This window comes from Vidua macroura, chromosome Z (assembly GCF_024509145.1).
Source record: "Vidua macroura isolate BioBank_ID:100142 chromosome Z, ASM2450914v1, whole genome shotgun sequence".
Classification (NCBI taxonomy): Eukaryota; Metazoa; Chordata; class Aves; order Passeriformes; family Viduidae; genus Vidua; species Vidua macroura.
The window spans coordinates 52,655,851-52,678,250 of NC_071611.1; the positions used below are offsets into that span (position 1 = coordinate 52,655,851).

At 41.6% G+C, this 22,400-nt stretch overlaps 1 protein-coding gene across 2 annotated transcripts; it reads right to left on the reverse strand.

The window, feature by feature from the left end:
* Positions 1-1,771: 1,771 nt before the first annotated feature.
* On the reverse strand, positions 1,772-22,384 carry HSDL2 (hydroxysteroid dehydrogenase like 2). 2 transcript variants are annotated; one of them, XM_054003884.1, is made up of 11 exons: positions 22,321-22,384; positions 19,398-19,561; positions 18,875-18,973; positions 18,629-18,743; positions 12,726-12,829; positions 11,683-11,781; positions 5,256-5,450; positions 4,690-4,761; positions 3,145-3,333; positions 2,519-2,647; positions 1,772-2,071 (listed from the first exon to the last, which is right to left on the reverse strand). In XM_054003884.1, exons 1-11 carry the CDS (start codon positions 22,335-22,337, stop codon positions 1,959-1,961), a joined length of 1,296 nt encoding a protein of 431 aa, XP_053859859.1. In that variant the 5' UTR covers positions 22,338-22,384; the 3' UTR covers positions 1,772-1,958. The 2 variants fall into 2 exon arrangements, with proteins under 2 accessions (XP_053859859.1, XP_053859860.1); XM_054003885.1 differs by lacking the exon at positions 5,256-5,450 and having other exon boundaries at positions 22,321-22,369.
* Between the last annotated feature and the right edge of the window lie 16 nt (positions 22,385-22,400).

Here is a 22,400-nt window from a genome sequence, read left to right on the forward strand (position 1 = left end):
CCCAGGACCGTCGAGTTTCTGCAGTGTAGAGAGCAGAGCACAGGACTTCTTAAGAGCAGCCAACAGTATGTATGCATTATCACTATCACTTGAGATGTTTGGTCTCCTCTAGAGGACTCTGGTTTCCAGTAGTGGGTCTTTCACTTCCATCCCATGTTCAGCCCTTGCTTCCATGTCCTGGTGCATGCCAGCACTTCTGCTATCCTTCAGCTGCCAGATCTGAGCAGACTGACAGTTACGTGTGGTCAGCAGTCCAGCAGTCAGGGACTGAGTGGTGACCAACTCAAGACATCACAATGGGGGTAGCAAGCAGACACTGCCCAGTGGAGCCTGAAGCTTTCAGACAGAGCCCCTGGGGCTGCTGGCACTGGGAGGTAATTAGGGCACACAGATCTCATGGAGCCTCTGGCTGAGCATAGCCACTGAGCGCAGTCCAGTGTGCAGACTGGACTGGGAGAAGTCACATTATAGCCTACTGGCACTGCCCCCTGGCTAGAGCCAACCTTTGCTGTGCCCAGCATGAGATAAGCCACATCCTCCCTCCTTCAGCACCCCCAGCCCCTTCTGCCTAGTGAGAAAGGAACCTATCTTATTGTTTTGCAAGACTCCAGAGACTGCAGTGCAGAGGTAAATTAGGTTTATAACAGAATTCAACTGCCTTACCTCATCAATATCTGCAAGTATATGAAGGGAGGGTGCCAAGAGCACGGATCCAGGCTCTTCTCAGTGATACCAAGGAATAGGTCTAGAGGCAATGGGCAAAACTGATGAACAGGAATTTCCACTCAAATATGAGGAAGAACTTTTTTACTGTGAGATTGACTGCACACTTTGGAACAGGCTGTCCAAAGAGGTTGCGGAGACTCCCTCATGGGAGATATGCAAGAACCATCTGGACTCAATTCTGTGCAATGTGCTTTAGGACAACGCTGCTTGAGCAGGGAGGTTGGACCAGATGACTCATGTGGTCCCTTCCAAACTGACCCATTCTGTGATTCTGTGAACTGTGATGAAAGCAATACAGATGTGACCTTCTCAATGCAGGTCAAGCAATTTTAAACAAGCACAGACTCTAAAAAGTTGTAAATTTTTGGGTTTCTAAGTTAATTAAGAAATAAATCCTAAGTCTTACAACATTCTCAGCTTGCTCAGAAGAGTGAATGATCCAGATTCTGGGCAGTTTTTTGGCCACCATGAATAAACATTTTAAGAGGTTGGTCCATCTGGCTTTGCAGATGCTATCACATGAAGCAGCAGCCCATGACTGCACTTGGGCACTTACAAAGTGGAGGCATGCGTCATTTTACCAGTGAGCTTAAATCTTTACCAGCCAAATGGAAGGAAGGGGAAATGACTGGCTGCAGGGATGTGGGGGGGTAGGGGAAGAGAGAAAGCACATGAGCATGCATGCGTGTGAGTGTACCTTTATATAAGAAGAAAACCTACTTATCACTCAGTATGGCTGTGCAGACTCAGTGCAATACATAGGTATGAGAATACGTGTAGGTAATAAAGTCAAGAAAGAAAAATTTGATATAATAATTTACCAGGTGTAATTAAAGCTCTGTTAAACTGACAACATTACTTCTACTTCTAAGCCAGCTTAGTAAATTTGACATAGCACTTCTAGCACTGATCTGCAGGGTGACCTTTGCTCTACCCACCTTTTCCATGGGATATGTGCACAATCAACTACATGGGAAAAAACTCACTTCAGATGTCCTACATTGATCCAGAGGAGCAGAAATAAAGAAAACACCTGGAACCTAAGTGCATTCTTGAGAAGGAATTAGTTTAATTATGGGCACCTTCTTAATGAGATTGAGTTATTTCTTCTATAAAAATCTCACATTTTATCAATATTTCTAATACAGCATCAGAAAAACAAGGACTAAAAATTTAAAACAGCACTGCAATTATATGTGAAAGGCCACTGTTGTGCTAGTGTGGGTTTCCCCTCACAGTTTAGAATTAAGCTGTGAAAGCATCTTCTCTAGCTTTATTGCTAGTGCCATGTTTCCTTTAATCCTTAATCTTCCAGTCATGAAGGCCAGAGTTGGCTTAAATTTACCTAAAAAGAAGAAAAAGAACCATCAGAATATCAAAGGAAATGGAATAACCCTTTGCACAGGAAAACATAATGCCACCACAGTGAAACCTTAGCATCTATACTGCTACCAAGTCCTCCTGGTACAAGCAGTGCACATTTAGGAAACGCTGCTCAGATATGCACAGAGCACAACACTGACTGGATTCTTTCTGAAGATACACTGACTGCTAAAATGTCACTACCTGGTTAATAAAAGCAGTGTAACACTTTGCACTCTTCCTGTTCACAGGATGCAGGAGTGCAGAAAAGTCCAAGCAGGTCTTGCCAGCACTCTCCCTTAAACCACAAAAAGCTGAAAGCTTCTCCAATCCCAGATCACAAAGCAAGAAGCTGCTCTACTCCCCTGTCAGCAGAGGCTTTTCTGGGCCCCAGTACCTGCGTCCCTTGACAAAGGCCTTTGTCCCTCACCTGTGAACATCTTCACAAAGTCGGCACTCGACATGCTCATAACCACATCAGCTGTCAAAGGAGGCTTTCCGAAGCCAGCGCTCCCACCCTTGGTCTTCAGGTCAATATACCAAGTGCCTCCACCATCGCCTGGACAGAGAGTGAAGCGAGGTGAGAAGGCAGCAAGGATTGCTGTGTCCTCCCTCTCGGTTGCCCCCTCCAGACGGCCACAGCCGTGTGTGTTTGCAGCAGTTCCGTGGCAGCCGCACGCTGCCGGGTGCTCTGCAAGGAGTCACCTCTTGTCCCCCGTGACGCCCCAAGCACCACGGGCTGGGGCCATGGGCAGGAGAGCCCAGAGGCTGCGCTATCCCACAGAGCTGGTGGCAGCTGGCGATTCTGCCGTGGCCCCGAGAGCGCCCTGTCCCTCATACCACACCAGCCCCGTGCGGGGCGGCAGCGCCGGGACAGAGGCTCCGCGCCTGGCATGAGGGACAGCAGCTCCTGGGGCCTGCTCAAGCGGGCCTGCAGCAGGAGCGTCACACAGAACTGAAGAGGAGCTGGTCTGCTTCGCGACCAGTCCAAAGTGCTTCTGTCTGAAAGCACCCAGTGCCTTTTGCTAGGCAAGGCTGCACAAGCGATGGGCTTACCAGATAGCTCAAACTGAAAGACGCCCTGAGTACTTCTCACGTACTCTTCAGTCACTGCCCCTTGAATAACTCGGAACGTCTCTGCAACAGGACCCGATGGCACGGCTACAGCAGATTCTGTCTTAGCCTTGGCCGCATCTGCTCCTTCCTGCTGAGATCTGATTAATTTCTTCTCCTCTTTAGCAGTACCTATGAGAAAGATTACTTTTCTCTTTCAAATACAAACCACTTTAAAAATTCACATAGAAACATGAGCAGAGAACTCCATTTGAAAAGATTTAAGCTTCACAGTAGGGAAAATGATTATTTTACCATTTCAGTATTAACACTGATAAAGGATGCTTTCTCCACCCCGGAATCTTAATAGGTGTAAATTGCTAAACATAATTCTGCAATAAATTTCGATTCCTGATAGATCAAAAGAAAAGCGAAAGTAAAACCACAGCAAAATTCTCATTCTGACTTTTTACAGTTCATTACAGATGCTCACACAACAGTTTTCTAATGTAATCCATACACTACTCCTGAAAACATTAAAAAGAAATAATCAGTGTCTTTAATAGCCATTGCTTTCATCTCAAAATACTTCTGTCTTGTCTATCTTGTACAGAACATTAATATTTTCATAAATTCTTTTGCAATGGCTTCTAAGGTGGAAATCAACTTACTGCTTTGATCAGTGGCTTACTTCACCACAATGGACATGCACATTTAACAATAAAGGAAAACTTTTGCAATTTACAAAGCCAATCAAGTTGAACATCCCCTTAAAATGCTGTTGAAAGTCTCTTAGGTGTCTTCAGTATCAAAAATACTTAGGTTCTGTTCTGTGGGTCCCTACAGAATAAACTGCACTGGGAGCCCAAGGAACTAACACCATCTGTCCCTGGTAGAATGGTCCTAGTGTGACTGCTCAAGCAGTATTTCCACCAGAAAGGAACACTTCCAAGTTTGCCTCCTCTGCCCTGGCCTTATCCCTGTTCTGACACTCCTATAAAACCAGTTCAGCATTCTTAGTTGCCCTTCACCTGGACATAAAACAATTCTGAAGAAGCAAAAGCAACACTTTTCTAAAAAAAAAAAAAAAATCTACATTTCATCCAAGAGTTACTTTAAATGTACACATTGTGCACGTTTCATATAAAAAGCCATGGAGGCTTTATGACATATTCTTTTGTATAAATGGGCAAGGCAAAGGAGATATTCCTGCAAAATACACTGTTTGCAGTTTAATTTCTTTTTCCAGCAATACTTAACTGTGATCTCCCTACTACCAGAATACAGATGATTAAAAAAGAATTCTTCAAAATAATGCACTGACTTTACACCATGAAAGTCCTGCAAGAGGTATGATTTTTTCCCCAGTTTTAACTACATAGTCACTTCCACAGATCTGACTCTTCAAATGAGAAAAGGGTTTTTGCTAAAAAAGATTGAGTGGAGTCCAAATTCATAGGGGAAAAAAGAAAAGCAGAGAGCATTCATTATTGTGAAATGAAATTAATTATAGAAATTATGGACTTGTACACACAGTGCTTTCCCTACCATATCCTTCTTGCTTCACAGCTGTAGTATCAATTTCAACATCTAAGAAGAAGTCAGGCATCAGAGGGTGACCTAAGAAGGAGGAAAAATGTAATAACAAATCCAAGTGAATCGGATTTGCACAGTAGGAATCCATTTAATCTGAAACTATAGTCAAGTAATACTGTATCTCAGTTTAAATTTGAAAGAAAAACGTAGCATGAAATAACGTATTTAAAATTTTGTTCATTTAAAATCTGACCTAGAAGGCTTCTAAGGTTGCAATGAAGAACATCAGAGAAGAAAAACATAAAGATCTATCTCATGAGCTGTTAAGTAGTAATATATACATCTACAGTGCAGGTAGGTTTTCTTTTCATTAAATAATTTCTTTATTTAATTTAATTATTAAACTCTTGGTGGATCCATATGGCCTTTCCACTACAGCATGTTCTCAAAGCTGAGGCAAAGCAACATTTTTTATTAACTAATTTAAGAACCCTGGGAAACAAAACTGTATTAATATTCTCCATACATTCTTCCCTCCTTCTTTGAACTTACTTCTCACCTTTAAAGATCCCTTTTACCTGGTGCAATTGCATAAACATCAAAATCCTTAACTCCTTCTTCTCTCAGCAGAACTTCATCAATAATGAAGTTCCCAGTAAAAGTTTTTGGTTTTGTCAAAATGCAGTATGCAGCATCTGCCAGGATGTCTGTTTTCCTGCACTGTTTTTCTATTCCAGCTCCTCCCAGCATATCCATAGCAGCTGTATGTATGGCTAGAAAGTTTGGAGGGTAAGAAAAAAAAAGCTTTAACACTGGTGACATGGAATTGTCATTTCTTTCACAGGTAAATAAACTTTATTTTCCTTTCAGGCAAAAGGAAACTCTAGGAAGACAGAAGCTGTGAAATACTACTAACCAACAAATAATTCTTTACAAGCAACAGTAAAAATCCATGAAACTATCACAGGAATCAAGAATGCCAGAACATTTTCTGACATTCACATCTCTGTATGCATTTATTAGCCCACCAGTTTTCCACCAGTTGTTCAGGACATGAAAAACTAACAGGACAACAGTTTTCCTCAAAGTGAATGTATGACCCATCTGTTATAAAGAGGAATTAGCTTTGGTGATTATCACACTGAAAGTCTTGATGCTTAATTTTAGTCTTTTGATAACTCCCATGAGCTACTAGCGTGTTTCTCCTAAGTTAATAAGAAACCGAATAACAAAAACTCACATTACTTGTTCAGTATTTCACAGAAAGGCTGTGTTAGACCTAAGAATAAAATCCACATCTCCTCCTTCTGATTCTTTTATTAAGCAATTCTATTACTTCTGTGCATTCTATTAGTCTTCTTTATGTTTCTCTCATAGGAGCTACTACACTGTGGTATATTGCTGTCCAAGTCTGTGATTTGCTCTTCCAGGCTGAGGTATCCATTCAATTTTTTTTTCATCCTATTCCATGGAAAGTCTGGTTGCAGCTTTTGACATTTGCCATCTTACTGTTTTTCCCTCATATGTTCTGCTTTATTAGTTTTTCCCATGTGCTGTTTAAAACTCAACACTCTGCCCCCAGGTTTTGAGGCAGATTCACAAATCCCTTCCTACATATCGGCCAGAACATCAGCGAAGCAGAAGGATAAACCTTGAAGGATAAATTTTTGTCTTCCTTTCAGTGCTTCCATTCCACACAAAGTAACAGCAATTTTGGTACAGAAATGATCCCAGCATTCCTTAAATAGCAGAAAACAGAAGCACTGTGCAGGACATGTGTATGTGAGCTGGATCATTCCTTCACCTTTCAAAGTACATACTGGGAAAAAGGACCGCAGTCTTCAGCACTGGTCCAAGAGCTCCTGTCCAAGTGTTTCCTAGGAGAGTCCAAAAGTGTGTAATGTCCCTATTGACTTCATTACATTAGTCTTCTGTGATGAGAATTAGCTTCTAGGTTTCATTAACTGTTAAGCAACCTCAGCTTTTTTTTTTTCAAATTAATTGAACTGCTACAAACAGACGCCTAAATAAAAAGTGACAAATAGATATACTGTACATACATGTAGGTCTATCTAGGTCTTCTTCTCATCCTTAAGGAAGTCAATATATTTGCCTTTTTTTGATCTTCTGAAGTGGTTTCTGCCCAGCAAGATTTATTTTTTTTTTAATAGCTACCAACAGTGCAGAGAATATTTCTGTCAAATACTATGATGAAATTTATCAAATTCTGTTGACTTAAATATATTTATTCTGAGGATTCATTAAGCTGCTCACTTTCCCTAGCCCACAGGTCTGCCACTTCTCTGTTACTGTTAACTATTATTCTTCTGAGCACAGTCACCCTATCTGCATGATTGAAGCAAAAAGGTTTGAAACAGTACTGCCTCGTAGTCTGGCTGCACATTATTATAATCATTTCATATAAAGGGATGCAGGTTTGCCTCTAATGCACATCAATAGACTTCCTGTTCTGTCCCAGGACACCTGTATTATTCCTCTGGTCTCTTTGTGATGGGATTGCCCCTTGCCTTTTTGACAGATGTCCTTTTTCACTTTTAGATAAACAGAGAACTCTGGCATCTTAGTACCAACATACCTTAATGTGTTTAAAGAATCAGATTAATGAACCAATCCTGGCATCCATACTAACACTGAGGGTAAACACATTTGTAAGAGATGATAGTGGGCTTTTAAATTAGGAACTTTGCAACTGTCATTCAGATACCCTGTAAGTCTATAACGCTGCCTCTCTGGATGACCATAATAAAGAAGTTAACTTTCTCACTTTTGAAAGATAAACCTTTCAAAAGCACATTTTTTTGTACTGGAGAATTCACACATTATGATCTTTTTTTATACTTGATGTCACATCAGTTTTCATGGAGGCATCACTGAATGAGCAGGCATGATTTCTGCAAATAAAAAGCTCTGCTTATATACCTTTGATGTTATAAAAAGCTTAATTACTTCTTAAAATTTCTTTGCAGCTTCTCACACAGATAAATCTTTCTTTTAAAAAGCATTTATTAGAATATATGCTGTTTTCATCTGTAAATTGAATCTTCCTGCACTTCCAAGCCTCATGTTCTGCAGGATCCTGTGGGGAACATGTATTAGCTGCACTCTGTAACCAGTAGCAGCTCCCAGTGTTCTCCTGTTACTTTAGCAAGTATGGGTATGTTACCAAGGACACAGTGGAAATGTAATGCTCAAGAGAAAGATAGATACAACTGTATTTGGTTTGGGTTTCCCCCTTCCCCACATTAAGAATGTCAGATTTTATAGAAGTTTTATTAATGGCATCATAAACATTCTTTAATACCAGACCACATCTGAGACACAGGTGCTACTACTGATTCTTGGAGTGTTGCAGCATAAGCCAAAACTATAAAGAAATAATGTATTCAATTATGCAATGTAAGACTTAATGTAACTTCTGCTTATAAAGTTAGCTGCTTCTCTGAAAAAATTTCCATTGTGGAAAGGATGGAGAAATTCTCACAGGTTCATTTTTCCCTTGCCATGAAAAAAAAAAAAAAAAGAGGTCAAATTATTCAGAAGGGCAGGGGAAAACAGCCACATTTCAAAATAAATACCTAGTATAACCAGCTGGTCTCTGCAGAAAAAAAATTATTTTGCTTTTAACAGGACCCATAAAGCCACTGACTCATTTCCACAATAGTAGTGGATGTTTTTTCCAGCACATCCAGAATGAGAAAGCTGTGGAGGATCCACATAATGTGTCTGTACAGCATATGAATATGTGCACTTACAAGATACAGGTAATCTTGTAACACCCTTTTCATGAAAAAAATAAGTTAAATTGATTGTTTGCAGTTTCATACCATTTCTCTCTATCTGAATGAGATACTCTGAATTACTTCCTTTACAATCCCTAACTTTCAGGCAATATACATTGTTAAATCAGTCAATGACCAAAACCAAACAATGGTAGGTAAAAGGTCACCTCTGTTAATGAGAAACCAAGTTACTCCTACCTATTAGACTCTGAGGGGATATAAAACCCATTTAAAACTGACATTTTAAAGACAAGACAGAGGGGATGGGTGGGATCTAGGGAGCTAAAGACCAAGAATTCATGGTTCTATTCCAGATGACATAGACACTGGGAAATCTCCATTGAAATTTTTTTGAGTTTTTCCTGGGGCACTCAAGAAGCAAGTATGTGGAAACAAGTGCACATTTATTTTAACTGCCTCAGAAATAAAATAATACAACACACACTTGAAACCTGAATGGTGAACTTTGACTCCATCACAAGGCAATCCATATTCTTAACTTATGAATGTAGTTGCCTTCAGTACATCACAGATAAGACCTTATTGTCTTTGAAATACTACAGGTTTTGTGATGATATAAAGAACTATATAATTAGAATTTTAAAAGTTGATCCCTTACCAAAATATTTCTGTGGGTAGAACTCACAGAGTGAGCAGAACTATGAGGCATCCATTTCCTGGAAGCATTTAAGATGCAAGCATCCAGACCAATGAAAAAGGACCAAGTCTGTCAGGCACACCAACCCAACTGTTCAACTGATGATTACCTACTATATTCAAGCTGAGAAATTTGGCTGATTTTGTCTAAAATAATCAGGATTATTAGGTTCTGTTCTTTACAGAAAGTAGATCAGAGAGTTCCAGTTCCCACTAAAGGTTAAAAGGGCCCTGCAATTCCTAACGGGAAAACATTCAAAAGTGTCTGTGTACAAAGACTTCTTAAACTGGAGCGCTATCCTCAGAAGAGGATCTTGGTTCATATTTTTATCTCCTCTTCCTTCTTCCTTCCTTGCACTCATTAAGGAAATAAACACTGTTGTAATATTTTCTAATACAATGGCTGGGCTTACACCACTAAAGGGCAGAATTACCCTCTGTCTGGTATTGATTTTAACACCCAGTATAATTTCTGCCCATAAATATATTTGGGGAAAAGAGACTGGCCTCCTTGGCAAACAGCTGGCCAAACCTCAAACAGCAGTCCTTACCCTCACTGACCCACACAAAGCAAACTGAAGCTTAATACAACATGGGAGCACTGAGCTATTTTTCTTCCAGAGAGCTCTTTAGTTTCTTGTCATTTGCAATCAGATGGTTCTGTGAACAATTCTTCACAGAACTGCACTTTGCCAAAACTTCTAGGAATAGGCTTTTTAAAAATTATTTCTGCATGTACAGAGGTATCTATCTTGTCAGTAAGCTCTGACAGTTTAACCAGCAAGGAATTCTAAATAGTACAACATACACAGATGTTCAATACCTGCTCATTAAAGCACACAGTTATTTTGTGATTCTGCCCAAACCAAAACACTGGGAGCATCAGAAAAAGAACAGGCAAGCCAAACACTACGCACACACTTCAACTGTGTGGTTTCAAACTAGATTAAGACTATGTCATGGTTGGACACTGGCGCAATGCCAGCGTTCCCATGAAAATGCACCTTCCCTAAATAAATGCTGTGAGATGTTATCAGGAACAGAGCAGAGCAGGCCCAAGCTTAATAACAAAGGAAAAAAACTTTATTAAACTACTACTAATACAGAAAACACATAAACTAAATCCAGGATGAAGACCTTTTAAACCACCCCTCCTCCTCCCAATTCCAAAAACACCCAGCCATGAAACATCCCCCGGGATTCCTGATCAAATTACCACCCTTCAGGTAATCCATACTCAAACTATCAAGGGAGAGAGAAGTCTCTCTTGCACCACAGACCCCCCAGGAAACACAGTTGCCCCCCTGTGTTTCCCTGTTACACATGGCAACCGCCCGGAAAAAAAATCTGCCAGTGTGACACTCTCCATTCCATGTCACAGTGCTCTCACCACCGTGCATGGACAGACTGCTCATAGGGCTCCTTTAAGGATGCTTTGCCACGGACCCAAAAATACAACAGTTCAGTTTCTCATCCTGGGACTACAGTCCCCCCAATTTTCCCCTGGGGCCGGGGGGTCCAAACAGGACTCATCTTCTTCCCGAAGACAGAGGGTATCACCATTCCCTCTTCAGCTTTTTGCGTTTCTCGCCATTCTTGTGCTGTTCGAAGCTGAAACAGGTCTCCCTGGGTCACCACTGCATCCCCCTAAAATGCAGTCTCCATTGCAGGAGATTTTGGTTCAGTCCATGGCTAACAAGAAAAGTCCAGCCAAAAGCTACTTCATCATCTCTTCCCACCTAAATATTTCTTCTTCTAACATCTCAGGTCCCGGACTATCTCTCTTCCACTACAAATCAAGGAGGAGTAATACTTTTAAAAAGCCCTCATTTCCTGGAAAGGGTTAAAAGTTCAGACTCCCTGGACGGCTGATATCTCGGTCCAGCGTTCCGCCTCCCACGCTGGGCATTCCCCCCCCCCCTTCTCCTTCTCCTCTGCCGGCAAATTTCCAGGTGCCGCCAGGCTCTCTGTCTCTTTCCCTCTTGGGGGGGGGGGGGGGGGGCAAAGGCATCTCCACTTCTCTCCACCCTTCCGTCCACAGGAGCTGGCTCAGCTCCAGACCCCCAGCCCCTCGGCCTACCCGGACAAGGCCGCATGGCTTCCCCTCCCCCACCCAGCCTGAGGCCGGGCAGGGGAGGTCTGCACTCTCTGACGACCGGAACCAAAAGAGAGAGTTCTCCTGGGAGTTCTTGCTTTTAACCCCCTGTGTTCTCAGAGGCGTGTCCATACTTTCAGTGGTCACTCCAGGTGCCAATATCCAAACCTGACCACTGATTGGTTTGACCCAACTTCCTGGAAAAAATTCACTTCCATGTCAAACCACGACAGACTAGTTTAGATCAAAGTGACAACAGTCTAGTGTGAACTAGCAATAAAAAACAGAACCCATGCAGGATGAAGAAATAATACATATAACACAAAACTGCTCAGTCACTTGAATCTATGCCAGAAGGAGTCTGGCATAGTATATTCAGTGTCAAATAAAACAAGCTTTAGCAGATAAAATACAGAAAGTCAGTATTTCAGTAATACTAAAAAAAAAAAATACCTGTTTTAGGCCATAAAGCATTGACAGCAACTTCTCCTCTAAATTCTTCTGCCATCCCCAAGACACACATGGACATCCCATATTTAGAAATAGTATAAGCTAAGACAAGAAGTGAAAAAACAAAGAAGTTTACACTCTATGGAAAATCTAACTTTAATTATGAGAGGAAGATAAAACAGCTAATTTGTTCACACAGAAAATTCAGGGATTTCAGAAAAAACAGTACTTTCCTAGAGTCAAAATCTCTCCCTTCCACCTGCCATTTCTATCAGATACAAACTACAGTCTGTCATCTTTTCACTGCAAACAAAATGGAAACTACACATGTTCTGCCAAAAAGAAAGCTGAAGCCTAGCTTCAGCTAGGTGATTTTTGTCATGCTTTTTATACACAGCATGATGACAAGAGTGATCAATTTTTTTTAAGATGCCTAAGGCATAGAAGCTGCTAAGGACCAAACTAGAATCCTATAGGAAAAAAAGTGGAAAACAGGAGTTCTAAAGCCTTGTTACCGATCTACTTTAAGAATGGAAACTTTCTTGGGGAACGAACTGGATCTTGCTGGAGTTTAACATTACAAGTGTCCAAAATGTAAAGTTTTTGCTACAGTTTTAAAATGAGCAACACTACCTTCAAGATAACATGGAGGTCTTTTTCCACCTCAAAGTAATTTCCATATTAAAAGACAACATTGAGCTTATCCAAAGAAAAAAAAAAAACATGAAGCTGAATCAGTAAGAAAATTAATTCTGGGTTTCAGTCTCTATTTGGAGCAGAAAGGTGCAGACACACTCCCATAGAAAAGCACAGACTTACCCTGAAAACTAAAAGGATGGATGATACCTTGAAACCTGCCCTACATTCTCCCACAAAACAATTTCTTGTAGGTCAGGTGCAAAATGCTTTGAGGAACCATTAGTGCCAGTCTGTCTGTAGTGCTAAAGATACAAGATCTGGCATTCTGCACTGGCACTACTGCATACTTCACCAGGTACTTACATGTTTCTCACAAAATAGCAACAAAGGCTCTGAAAGCTACTCACCACAATGATTTTTGAACCACATGGGATTCAGATTCATAGGTGGGCTAAGGTTCAGGATATGGGGGTTCTTACTCTTCCTCAAATAGGGAAGGCATGCTTTAGACCTGAAAGACAGATTCAGACATATCAGTCACTTCTTATTTTAGGGAACACCTATAATTACAGTCAAAACAATACTAGTAGACCAGTATTTTCTCAACAGCCCAAGACAAAGTCTCTTCTTGTATCAAGTATTTAACTGATGTAAAAGAATAACAAAAAAAAAAAAGTATCTGTTGCAGATCACTTATCTCAGGCCTAGTACTCATTCCTGCATATTGGATCACGTTCTCCAACCAGTGCATCAGCTTTGACTAAAGCTAATTTCCCAGATACTCAGAAGCCATAAGCTCCTTGTAATAGCTCTAGTAGCAGCAGCAACAAAACACTCTAAGGCAACAATCAAAATTAACAGTGCAGAGCATCATGTAGTCATAAAAATATTCTCTTCTGATCCCATACCTGTTTCTTCTTTAAAACCATGTTGAAGAAATAATACTGTATAGCAGAATGCTATTACAAATATTCCAAAGAAAACTGAAAGCCTATTCTCTTCTACTGAATTCTCTTGAATTTACACATCTCTGCAAATTGGAACTTATACTTTATAGAAATTGTCTTTTGTCTTCACTTCTAGCACTAGGGTGCATTTTTATATTTTATCTCTGCTTGAGAATTTTTAATCAAGCTTCACAGGGTGAAAACATCACCACGCTAGTGACGAACTATTCACATATTCCAACAGGACCCAGCATATTTTCAGCCAGAAAGGGAACAACTTCAACACCTTCAATAGCAAAATCACCATTGTAGTAAAGTAAATTATTTATCACCTCCTTATCTGTCCTGGGATCTCAACTCTTTTCAGTGGCAGGTTCCCTAACAGATGCCTCAATTTCTTAATGCATAGGAACCAAGAAACTTAGCTGCCATTATTGAAACTTGGTGTGATAAATCCCATGACTCAACTGCAACCATTGATGGCTACAGACTGTTCAGAAGGGACAGGGGAGGAAGGAGAGATGGAGGGGCTGCCCTCTACATCAAGAACTACATTGAGTGTGATGAACCATCTCTGAAAAACACCCCGTGACCTGGAGAAGAACAACAATGAAGAGGTAAAACCTGTGGGTAAGAAACAGAGACTGAGGCAACAAAGGTAATCTTGTGGTTGGTGTCACTACAGATGACACCTATAGTGGTGTAGTAGTAGACCAAGGGTAGCCTATTGATAAGACCTTGCTCCAGCTACAGGAAGGATCACACTTGCAGGCTCTCATCCTGCTGGGAGACTTCAGCCACCCTGTCTTTGGTTGGAAATGGGGGGTGTATTCTATTCCTATCTGATGGGGCAGTTATCTTCTTTTAATTGGGCAGTTTTCTTTATTTCTTCCACAACCTAGCTTCCCTCCAGGGAGATATCTTCTGTTAATGGGCTATTGAGTGTCACTGCATGACTGATAAAGTTAAATCATTCCATTGTGAGATGCTCCGCCCAGAGAGAGGAGCCAAGCACTCCTAACTGGATACAATCAGAGCTCTGGAAGACCACAGGCAGGCTTTTCCACTAGATTCCCAGCAGAGCAGCTGTCTTCTCCACTGGATTCCCAGAGGAAGACCAGGCCCATCTACACCACCACTGGATCTTCAGAGGAAGACTACACCCTTCTGCAGGATCACTGCTTCAACAGAACCACACCTGCCACTCCAGGAGGACTGCAGCCACCATTTCAGTTAGACTGCTACCAACACCCTGACCCACAGGGTGTCAGGTCATATTCTGACTCTGTCAGTGTTGTTTTGTATTACTGCATTGTTTATTTTATTTTTATTTACTTCTCCAATAAAGAACTGTTATTCCGGCTCCCATATCTTTGCCTAAGAGCCCTCTTAACTTTAAAATTATAACAATTCAGAGGCAGGAGGTTTACATTTTCCATTTCCTTAGCCTTCCTTAGCAGACACCTGTCTTTTCAAAAGAAGACAGATTTTGTTTCAATGAAGACCCCAGTGTCTGCTGGAAAAATAGCAAAGCAAACTCTAGGCAATCCAAGAGATTCCTGGAATGCATGGAGCATAACTCCTTAACCCAGGTAATGACCCTGCCAGAAGAGATGACATTTCCGACCTGATGGTCACAACCTAAGCGAGCTAACTAAGAAGGCAAAGGGTATGTTAGTTAGAAGGGGTTTTTATGGCTTAGAGCAAAGGATAAACCCACCTCAAACAAGAAGATGTTTTTACCAAGCAGAAAGACCAAGACTGCCGATGTTGCAAGTAGAAAAAGGGTCTCAGAATTCTCCATTGCAAGAAAACTGAAAAACAACTTCTAGCTTAAACTGTAACATATTCACTTTTAGTGGTTGGAGAATAGTAATATGAATATGGTAATTATAGTAGTTAAAATTACCATATTCATATTGTCGTAGGCTATAGGCAGAAGTTAAGGTATAGATTGGTTCCTCTGTATTAAGATGCTCAGAAAAGAAAAGTATATAATGCATTGTAACCAAAATTAAATGGTCTTTAGGCTTGTCTGCAGCTGGAGCTGGCACAGGCTCTGTTGCCCATGACCCTGGACTGCTGTAATGTATTGGATGTAATAAACTGCATGTTCAAGAGATGCCTGGAGTTCTGCATCCCTCATTCAGGCTCTTACTGAAAGCCAAAGCGAAGCTGGAGCTGAACTTCACAAGGGATGCAAAGAATAACAAAAAGGGCTTCTACAGATTTGTCAGTCGGAAAAGGAAGGCAAAGAAATTGTATACACGTACACCCTGGGATAAGCAAGGCTGGAACACTGGTAGCAACTGATGACAAGAAGGATGAGGTACTCAACAACTCTTTTTGCCTCAGTCTTCAATGGCAACTTCTTTTCCCATACCTCTTAAGTAGATGGGGTGGGGGGGGGGAACAGCAGGATGGGGACTGGGGGAGCCAAGTGCTCCCACTTTAAGTGAAGATGAGGATTCTGACCATCCAAGGAGCCTGAACATACACAAGTCCATGGGGCCTGATGATATGCACCTCACAATCCTGAGGGAATAGGTTGCCCCATATTTGAAAAATTGTGGAATCAGGTGAAGACCCAAGTGTCTGGAAATGTACCAATTTTAAAAAGGGTGAACAGGAGAACCCCGGGAACTACCAACCTATCAGCCTCACCTCTGTGCCTGGGAAGATCATGGAACAGATCCTCCTAGAATCAGGAAGTGATCCTAGGACAGGGAGGTGATTTGGGACAGTCAGAGGGTCTTCACCAGGGGCAAGTCCTCCCTGATCAACCAAAAGGCTTTTTATGATGGAAGGACTACACCAGAGGTCAAGAGCACTACAGGTGTAATTTAATCTGTATAGCTTTAGAGAAGGTTCCTCATAACATCCTTCTATATAACTCAGGGAGAGAAGATCTGATGGGCAGACTGTTCAGTGGATATGAAATTGGTTGGACGGCAGAATCCAGAGGGTAATGGTCAATGGCTCAGAGTCCTGATGGACATCAGTGACAAGAGGTGTCTCTCACAGGTTGGTATTGGGACGAGTGTTAGTCCATCTCTCCATCAATGACACAGATGAAGGGATCAAGTGCACCCTCAACAAATTTGCAGATCATCCCAAACTGAGTGGTGCTCTAGACACCACTGAAGGTCAGGATGCCACCCAGAAGAACATGGACAAGTTTGAGAAGTGAGCCCATGGAAATCTCATGAGATTTAACAAGACCAGGAACAAGGTGGTGCACCTGGGTCAGGACACTCCCAGTATCAACACAGGCTGGGGAATGAACAGATCAAGAGCAGCCCTGCTTGAAGACTGGGAGGTGCTGGTGGGTGGGAAGCTGGACATGACCCAGCCATGGACACTCCCAGACCAGAAAGCCAAACGTGTTCTGGGCTGCATCCAAAGCAGCGTGGCCAGAAGGGGAGGGGATTCTGTTCCTGTGATCCGCTCTGGTGAGACCCCACCTGGAACCCTGCATCCAGTTTTGGGGTCCCAGCACAGGAAGGACATGGGACTTTTGAGATAACTCCAGAGGAGGCCACCAAATTGATTAGAGGGATGGAACAGCTCTCCTGCAAGAACAGGCTCAGAGTAATTCTGCCTAGAGAAGAGCAAGCTCTGGAGTCACCTTACTGCAGCCTTCCAGTTCCTAAAGGGGCTACAAGAAGGTGAATGAGGGACTTTCTACAAGGGCATGAAGTGAGAGAACAAGGGGGGATGGATTTAAATTGAAAGAGGGTGGGTTGAGATTAGGTGTTAGGAAGAAATTCTTTACTCTGAGATTATTAAGGCATTGGAACGGGTTGCCTAAGACATTGCAGATTCCCCACCCATTGAGGTGTTCACGGCCAGGCTGGATGGGCTCTGAGCAACCTGATCTATGGGAGATATCTCTGCTCATGATGGCTTGAAAGTAGACAATGTTTTAAGGTTTCTTTCAGCCCTTGGAAGAAAACAATGTTTTAAGCTTTCTTCCAACCCAATCCATTCCACAATTTAACAATTCCATGATCCTGTGTCAACAGGTATACTTTATAAGCTGGGGAATCTTTCTTAGCACCACTTCTATGCAGGCAAAAAATCCACACCTTTTTTTTTTTTTAAGCTATTGATATTTTCTGAACATTAAACTGAAAGTAGGTCTCTACAAATTACAATCAGAATCAACATACAAAGCAAGGAGAAAAAAGGGCAAAAATGCTTCACTAAGGTTTTCTCAACTGAGATTTACAAAAACAATTACAAAGACCATTCCCTTGAGAGGCATTGATTTTTCTTACGCTTTCCCCCTTCCAGCACACAGAACCTGATTTTTAATCTTTTCAAGGCAGAATAGGGCCAAAAATACACTTTAAGAATTCCCCATTAATTTGGAATAGCTAGATGTAATGTCAAGAAAATAATTGTTGCTATTGGGTAGGGAGGAGAAGATGGAACTTGCCACAGCAATACAGTTGAATCCATTCAGCAATTTATGAAGAGCTGGCAACCAGACTGACCTGCACAAAGGAGAATGACAATCAATCTATTCTAGATTGCAGGATTGGACTAGATAACCTTTAAAGGTGCCCTCTAACCCAAACTATTCTATAATTCTGTGGTAATACTTTGGTACAAAACTTTATGATCACACCAAGCAACATCTGAATTTAGAGAATCTCCATCATCTTAACGGGCTTTTTTATAAATCCTGTGAAAATCAAAGTCTGCATTTTAATACAGTGCTTTAAATGACATCCTGTAAATGTAATGATGATTCAATCTGCTAAATCCACCTCCAAACATGTGCAAATAAGGAACCCAGGAATTGTGAAATCAAATTTTGGTATGTTCACTTAAATAAATAATAGAATTGATAAGCTGAAAGTAGGTGGAGAACACTTTGGATTATTAAGTTACATCTTTAACATTTCTCTTTGGATCATTAAGTTACATCTTTAACATTTCTCTTTTATGAGATGAGAAAGAAGCTTATGAGAAGAAAACTGACAAGTAAGATATTGATTTGATGTATGCAAAAATTTAGTCATTTTGCTTGAAATGAAAGAGCATCAGCATTTAACAAAGCCAAGCTGGAATTTCATTTGAAACAAATAACCTTTTTCTTCCTATATGTATGGAGGGGCTTGTGAACATTTAATGACTTCAGTAATAAGGTTTCTTTTTACTCCAACTAGCAAATAATTCTTGGAAATATTAATTCAAATCAGTTGACCAATAACTGAGCAATTTCCTGTGAGCACATGCAGAATATCTGCACTCAAATTCTAGGGCAGCAAGACAACTGCAGAATTTCTCAGAAAAACTGAAATAACATCATACATTCTGTTACAATTGCTTTGCTTCCTTCTCTCAGCACTTACGTAAGATAGGTTCCTCGTACATTGACATCCATCATAAGATTGACCTTCTTCGTTGCTGTTTCCAAAGTGCCCGTCAAAGATATGGCGCTTGCATTATTCACCAAAATATCAATCCCTGGTTTTAAAGTAAGCCATTTCACATTAGCATTTAAAGAAAAAACCCATGAGTAAGGCAGGCAGTTCTTTTTTCTCTTTGTTTGAACAACCTGCTTGTTAATGCTTGCCTTCCCCTACGCCTTAACTTACCTCCAAAAGTCTTCACAGCTTTTTCCACAGCATTAATGATTTGCTGTTCTTCTCTCACATTAACAATGCATGGCAAAGCCTTTCCTCCAGCTGCTTCAACTGCACAATTCAAAAATTAAACATTTAAAAATTTGATCTCAGATGGGACAACTAACACAAGCCTTCTGAGAACCTCTCAGACAATGACATGCTTCAAGACAGCTCTGAAAATCACACTCTCAAATTGTGTTAAAATGACCTTTTAACATGTCATATGAGGAACAGGGAAGCCAAAACAATATCTTAACAATGCAAATGTTTATTTCATACATCTCAAATAGCATAGCATTTTTACATTTATATACACACATCCATCTTCATTACAATAACATTACAGCACTCCTGGGAGGCAAGAGAAGCACTAAGCATATTTTAGTAAAGGTGAACTTGAACTAAGAGTCTATGTATTTTTCCATTTTACCAGCTACGGTAATTAAAGCAAGGGTATACACCCAGCCAAGCACCTTCATTTGTTACAACTTACTTTCTTCTGCAGCAGTGTAGATAGTCCCTGGAAGAGTAGGATGGGGCTCAGCTGTCTTGGCAGCTATCACAATGTTGGCACCATCCTTGGCAGCTTTCAAAGCAATGGCCTTGCCAATGCCCCGGCTCGCGCCTGTGATGAAGAGAGTGCATCCTGCCAGTTTCCTAAAGGTGAAGGGGGAAGTGGACAGTAAAGAAGAGAAGAATAAAGCAGAAGCCATTCATCATTTGACTTTTATCAGACTCTAAGGGCAAATATAATTAGCACAGTCTCCCAACCAGAAAAACGTCTTCATCCTTTTATTAAGAAAACAGCCCGGAGAACACAAAAGGGATGGCTACAGCTACAGAAAAGTACCACACCCCAAGTTTGCAAATACTATAAGGAAGGTTACCCAGTTACGTTTCTCCCTTTTTGTAAAAAGATCCAACACACTGTTTTACAACAGAGCTGCTAGGTTCTGCAGCAATGGAAAAGGAGTAATTTGTAAAAACAAAATGCCAGTTTCCAAGAAGACAGCACACCTATGCAGATCTCTGTAATCTATTAATCACGGTGCTCTAAAAACCAAAAACTGATGTCTCAATGTGATATGAAGTACCAAGTCTGGAACCACAATACCATAGGCAAATGCCAAAAGCTTTATTTTCAGAAATGGCAATTTTTCTCTTAAATCTTCTTCCCGGTAACTGTGTGTAGTCCAATGGGTCCTCCAAATACACAGGTCCAATCAACTTAGAGAAACTGACAAGTTTTAAAGCCTAAGAAGGATGTCTTGCTAACACAGTATCACTGAGTTTCGGAAAAGAGAAATATCAACTCCACAAACATATTCAATGATCAAGCCTTTTAGACAAGAGACACAGACACATTCCATATGAAGGAGTGTGTGTTTCAGTGCTCCACATAAAGCTCATGTTGCTTTACGTAGCACTGTAGCAAAATCCAGTAGGTTCAGGTTTTTAACTTCAGTTAAAGAATGTGCAACAGTGTGCAACAGCGACTTCACTTTTTGCTCACATCACAAATGTAACATCACAAATGTTATAAAAGCTTACACTCTGAGCTGCCATTATTTTTCCTTTCAGACTGGGCCAAACTTAGTATTGTTTCTCCCCCTCTGGTTTAAGATGTGTTTTTCCCCCTCTAATCTGAGCACATCCATCTCTTAAATACTTTCTAGGAGGATGTTTGCTTTCAAAATGCAGAAAACTGGAATGGGGCAGAAAGGGGGAGATGCCTCTTCCCCTGAAGAGGCAAGGCTAGGCATCTACAGGATCTCAGAAAGTCAACCATGTCCAGAAGGTGCCATTTCAAACTGCTTTTATCTGCAAAATCTTAGAAGAGTCTTAGAAAGGCACAGGAAGAATAATATCTAAACTGAAGAGCGAACCACAAAAACCTACTGCCCTGAATTCAGTCACACACACAGTGAGGAAAGTTCAACAGTGGAATATATAGTCAAAGTGTAAAACTCAGTGAAGTAAGGCCAGAATCTAGTTTCTATCTTCAACCAACCAGTATGAGGTCAGCACAATTCACCTTAGTCATGGAAGAGGTAAACGGGGTCCAGCAGGAGGCAGCTCTGGAGGAGAAAAGCTGACAGGGCTTTAAGCACTGCCTGGGGCTGGAGTGATCTACTCAGGAAGACAAGAAGGTGCATCAGGAGACTAGCACGGCTATGCAGGGAACTTGTGACTTAGCTCCCAAGAAAAGTGTCATACAGGAAATGGGTGCAAAGACAGGCCACAAAAAAGGAATTAGAAACATTACCAGGGGAAATTGGGGTGGTGTCAGGAAAACCAAAGTTCACCTGCAGCAGAAGGTTGTCAAGGGCATCAAAAGCTCAGAGATTTCTGCTACACTGGTAGGAAAAGCAGGCCCTTTGCTTAAGGGAGTGGGTGAATGCAAGTCTTTCCACACTGTCATAGTATTTTTGCTTCATATTTAAGACATGATGCTATGATCTGGATGTGTGTGCAACCTGACAGGTAAAAAACTGGTTGGTTGGTCAGGATCAGAGGGTGGTGGTTAGTTAGTCATATTCACAAGAATAAGGATTTATTTCTTAATTCACTTAGCAGCTCAATAGTTTAAAGTTCATAAAACATATCTGCCTGGCTAAAATTTCTTATGACCTGTATTGTGAAGGTCACATCTGCATCACTTCCATTAGAGTTGAATTCTGCTAATAAGACAGAAAACATCACATTCCGATCTTGAAAAACAGATACAATCTTGAAAAACATTAAGATTCATTCCTTTCTTACCACAGATGACTGCCAATAAAGACCTTCAGGTCACATCAGGCTTACACAGATGTTAGGAATTTAATAATCCTGTTTATAACACACAGGAACAAATAATAACGCATCTTCCCAGCTGTTATCTGAAAAGCCAAAAGGCAGAAAACGCCTTCTGTAAATTAAGATCCTATACAGGAAGAAAATTTGGCTGCCAGGTAAGACAGTAGTACAAGACTATAATACTATACAACAGTAACAAAAATAGCAATAACAACAACAATAGTAGTAGTAATAAGTAATTATACTTTAATAAAAATGTTCCATATGAAATTACTCATACACTGATAAACTCCTCCAGTAACTGTTTCCCTTGCAAAAGGCACCGTTCAAGTCCCCTGTACGACCCGAACTGCTCATCCCAGGGCTCCGGTGCTGTCCGGGGCCCCTCGGCCAGCTTGGCCCCTCGGCCAGCTTGGCCCCGCAGGCCGGCGCGGACACGCGTGTCCTCCGCGACAACTCCTCGCCCTCGGCCGGCTGAGAGTCCCGCACGCCCCGCAGGGCGACAGCGCTCAGGAGCGTCCAACGAACCCCTCGCCGGCCGCCGGCCACAGCCCGCCCGCCCCGAGAGCCCCTGGAGGGCGGCGCAGCCCCGTCCCGGCGCGACGGGGACACCTTACCCGGTGTTGGGCAGCATGGCGGCACTGGGCTGCTGGGCCGGGGGCAGGGCCGGGGCCAGGGCCGGGCCCGCTCCGCTGCG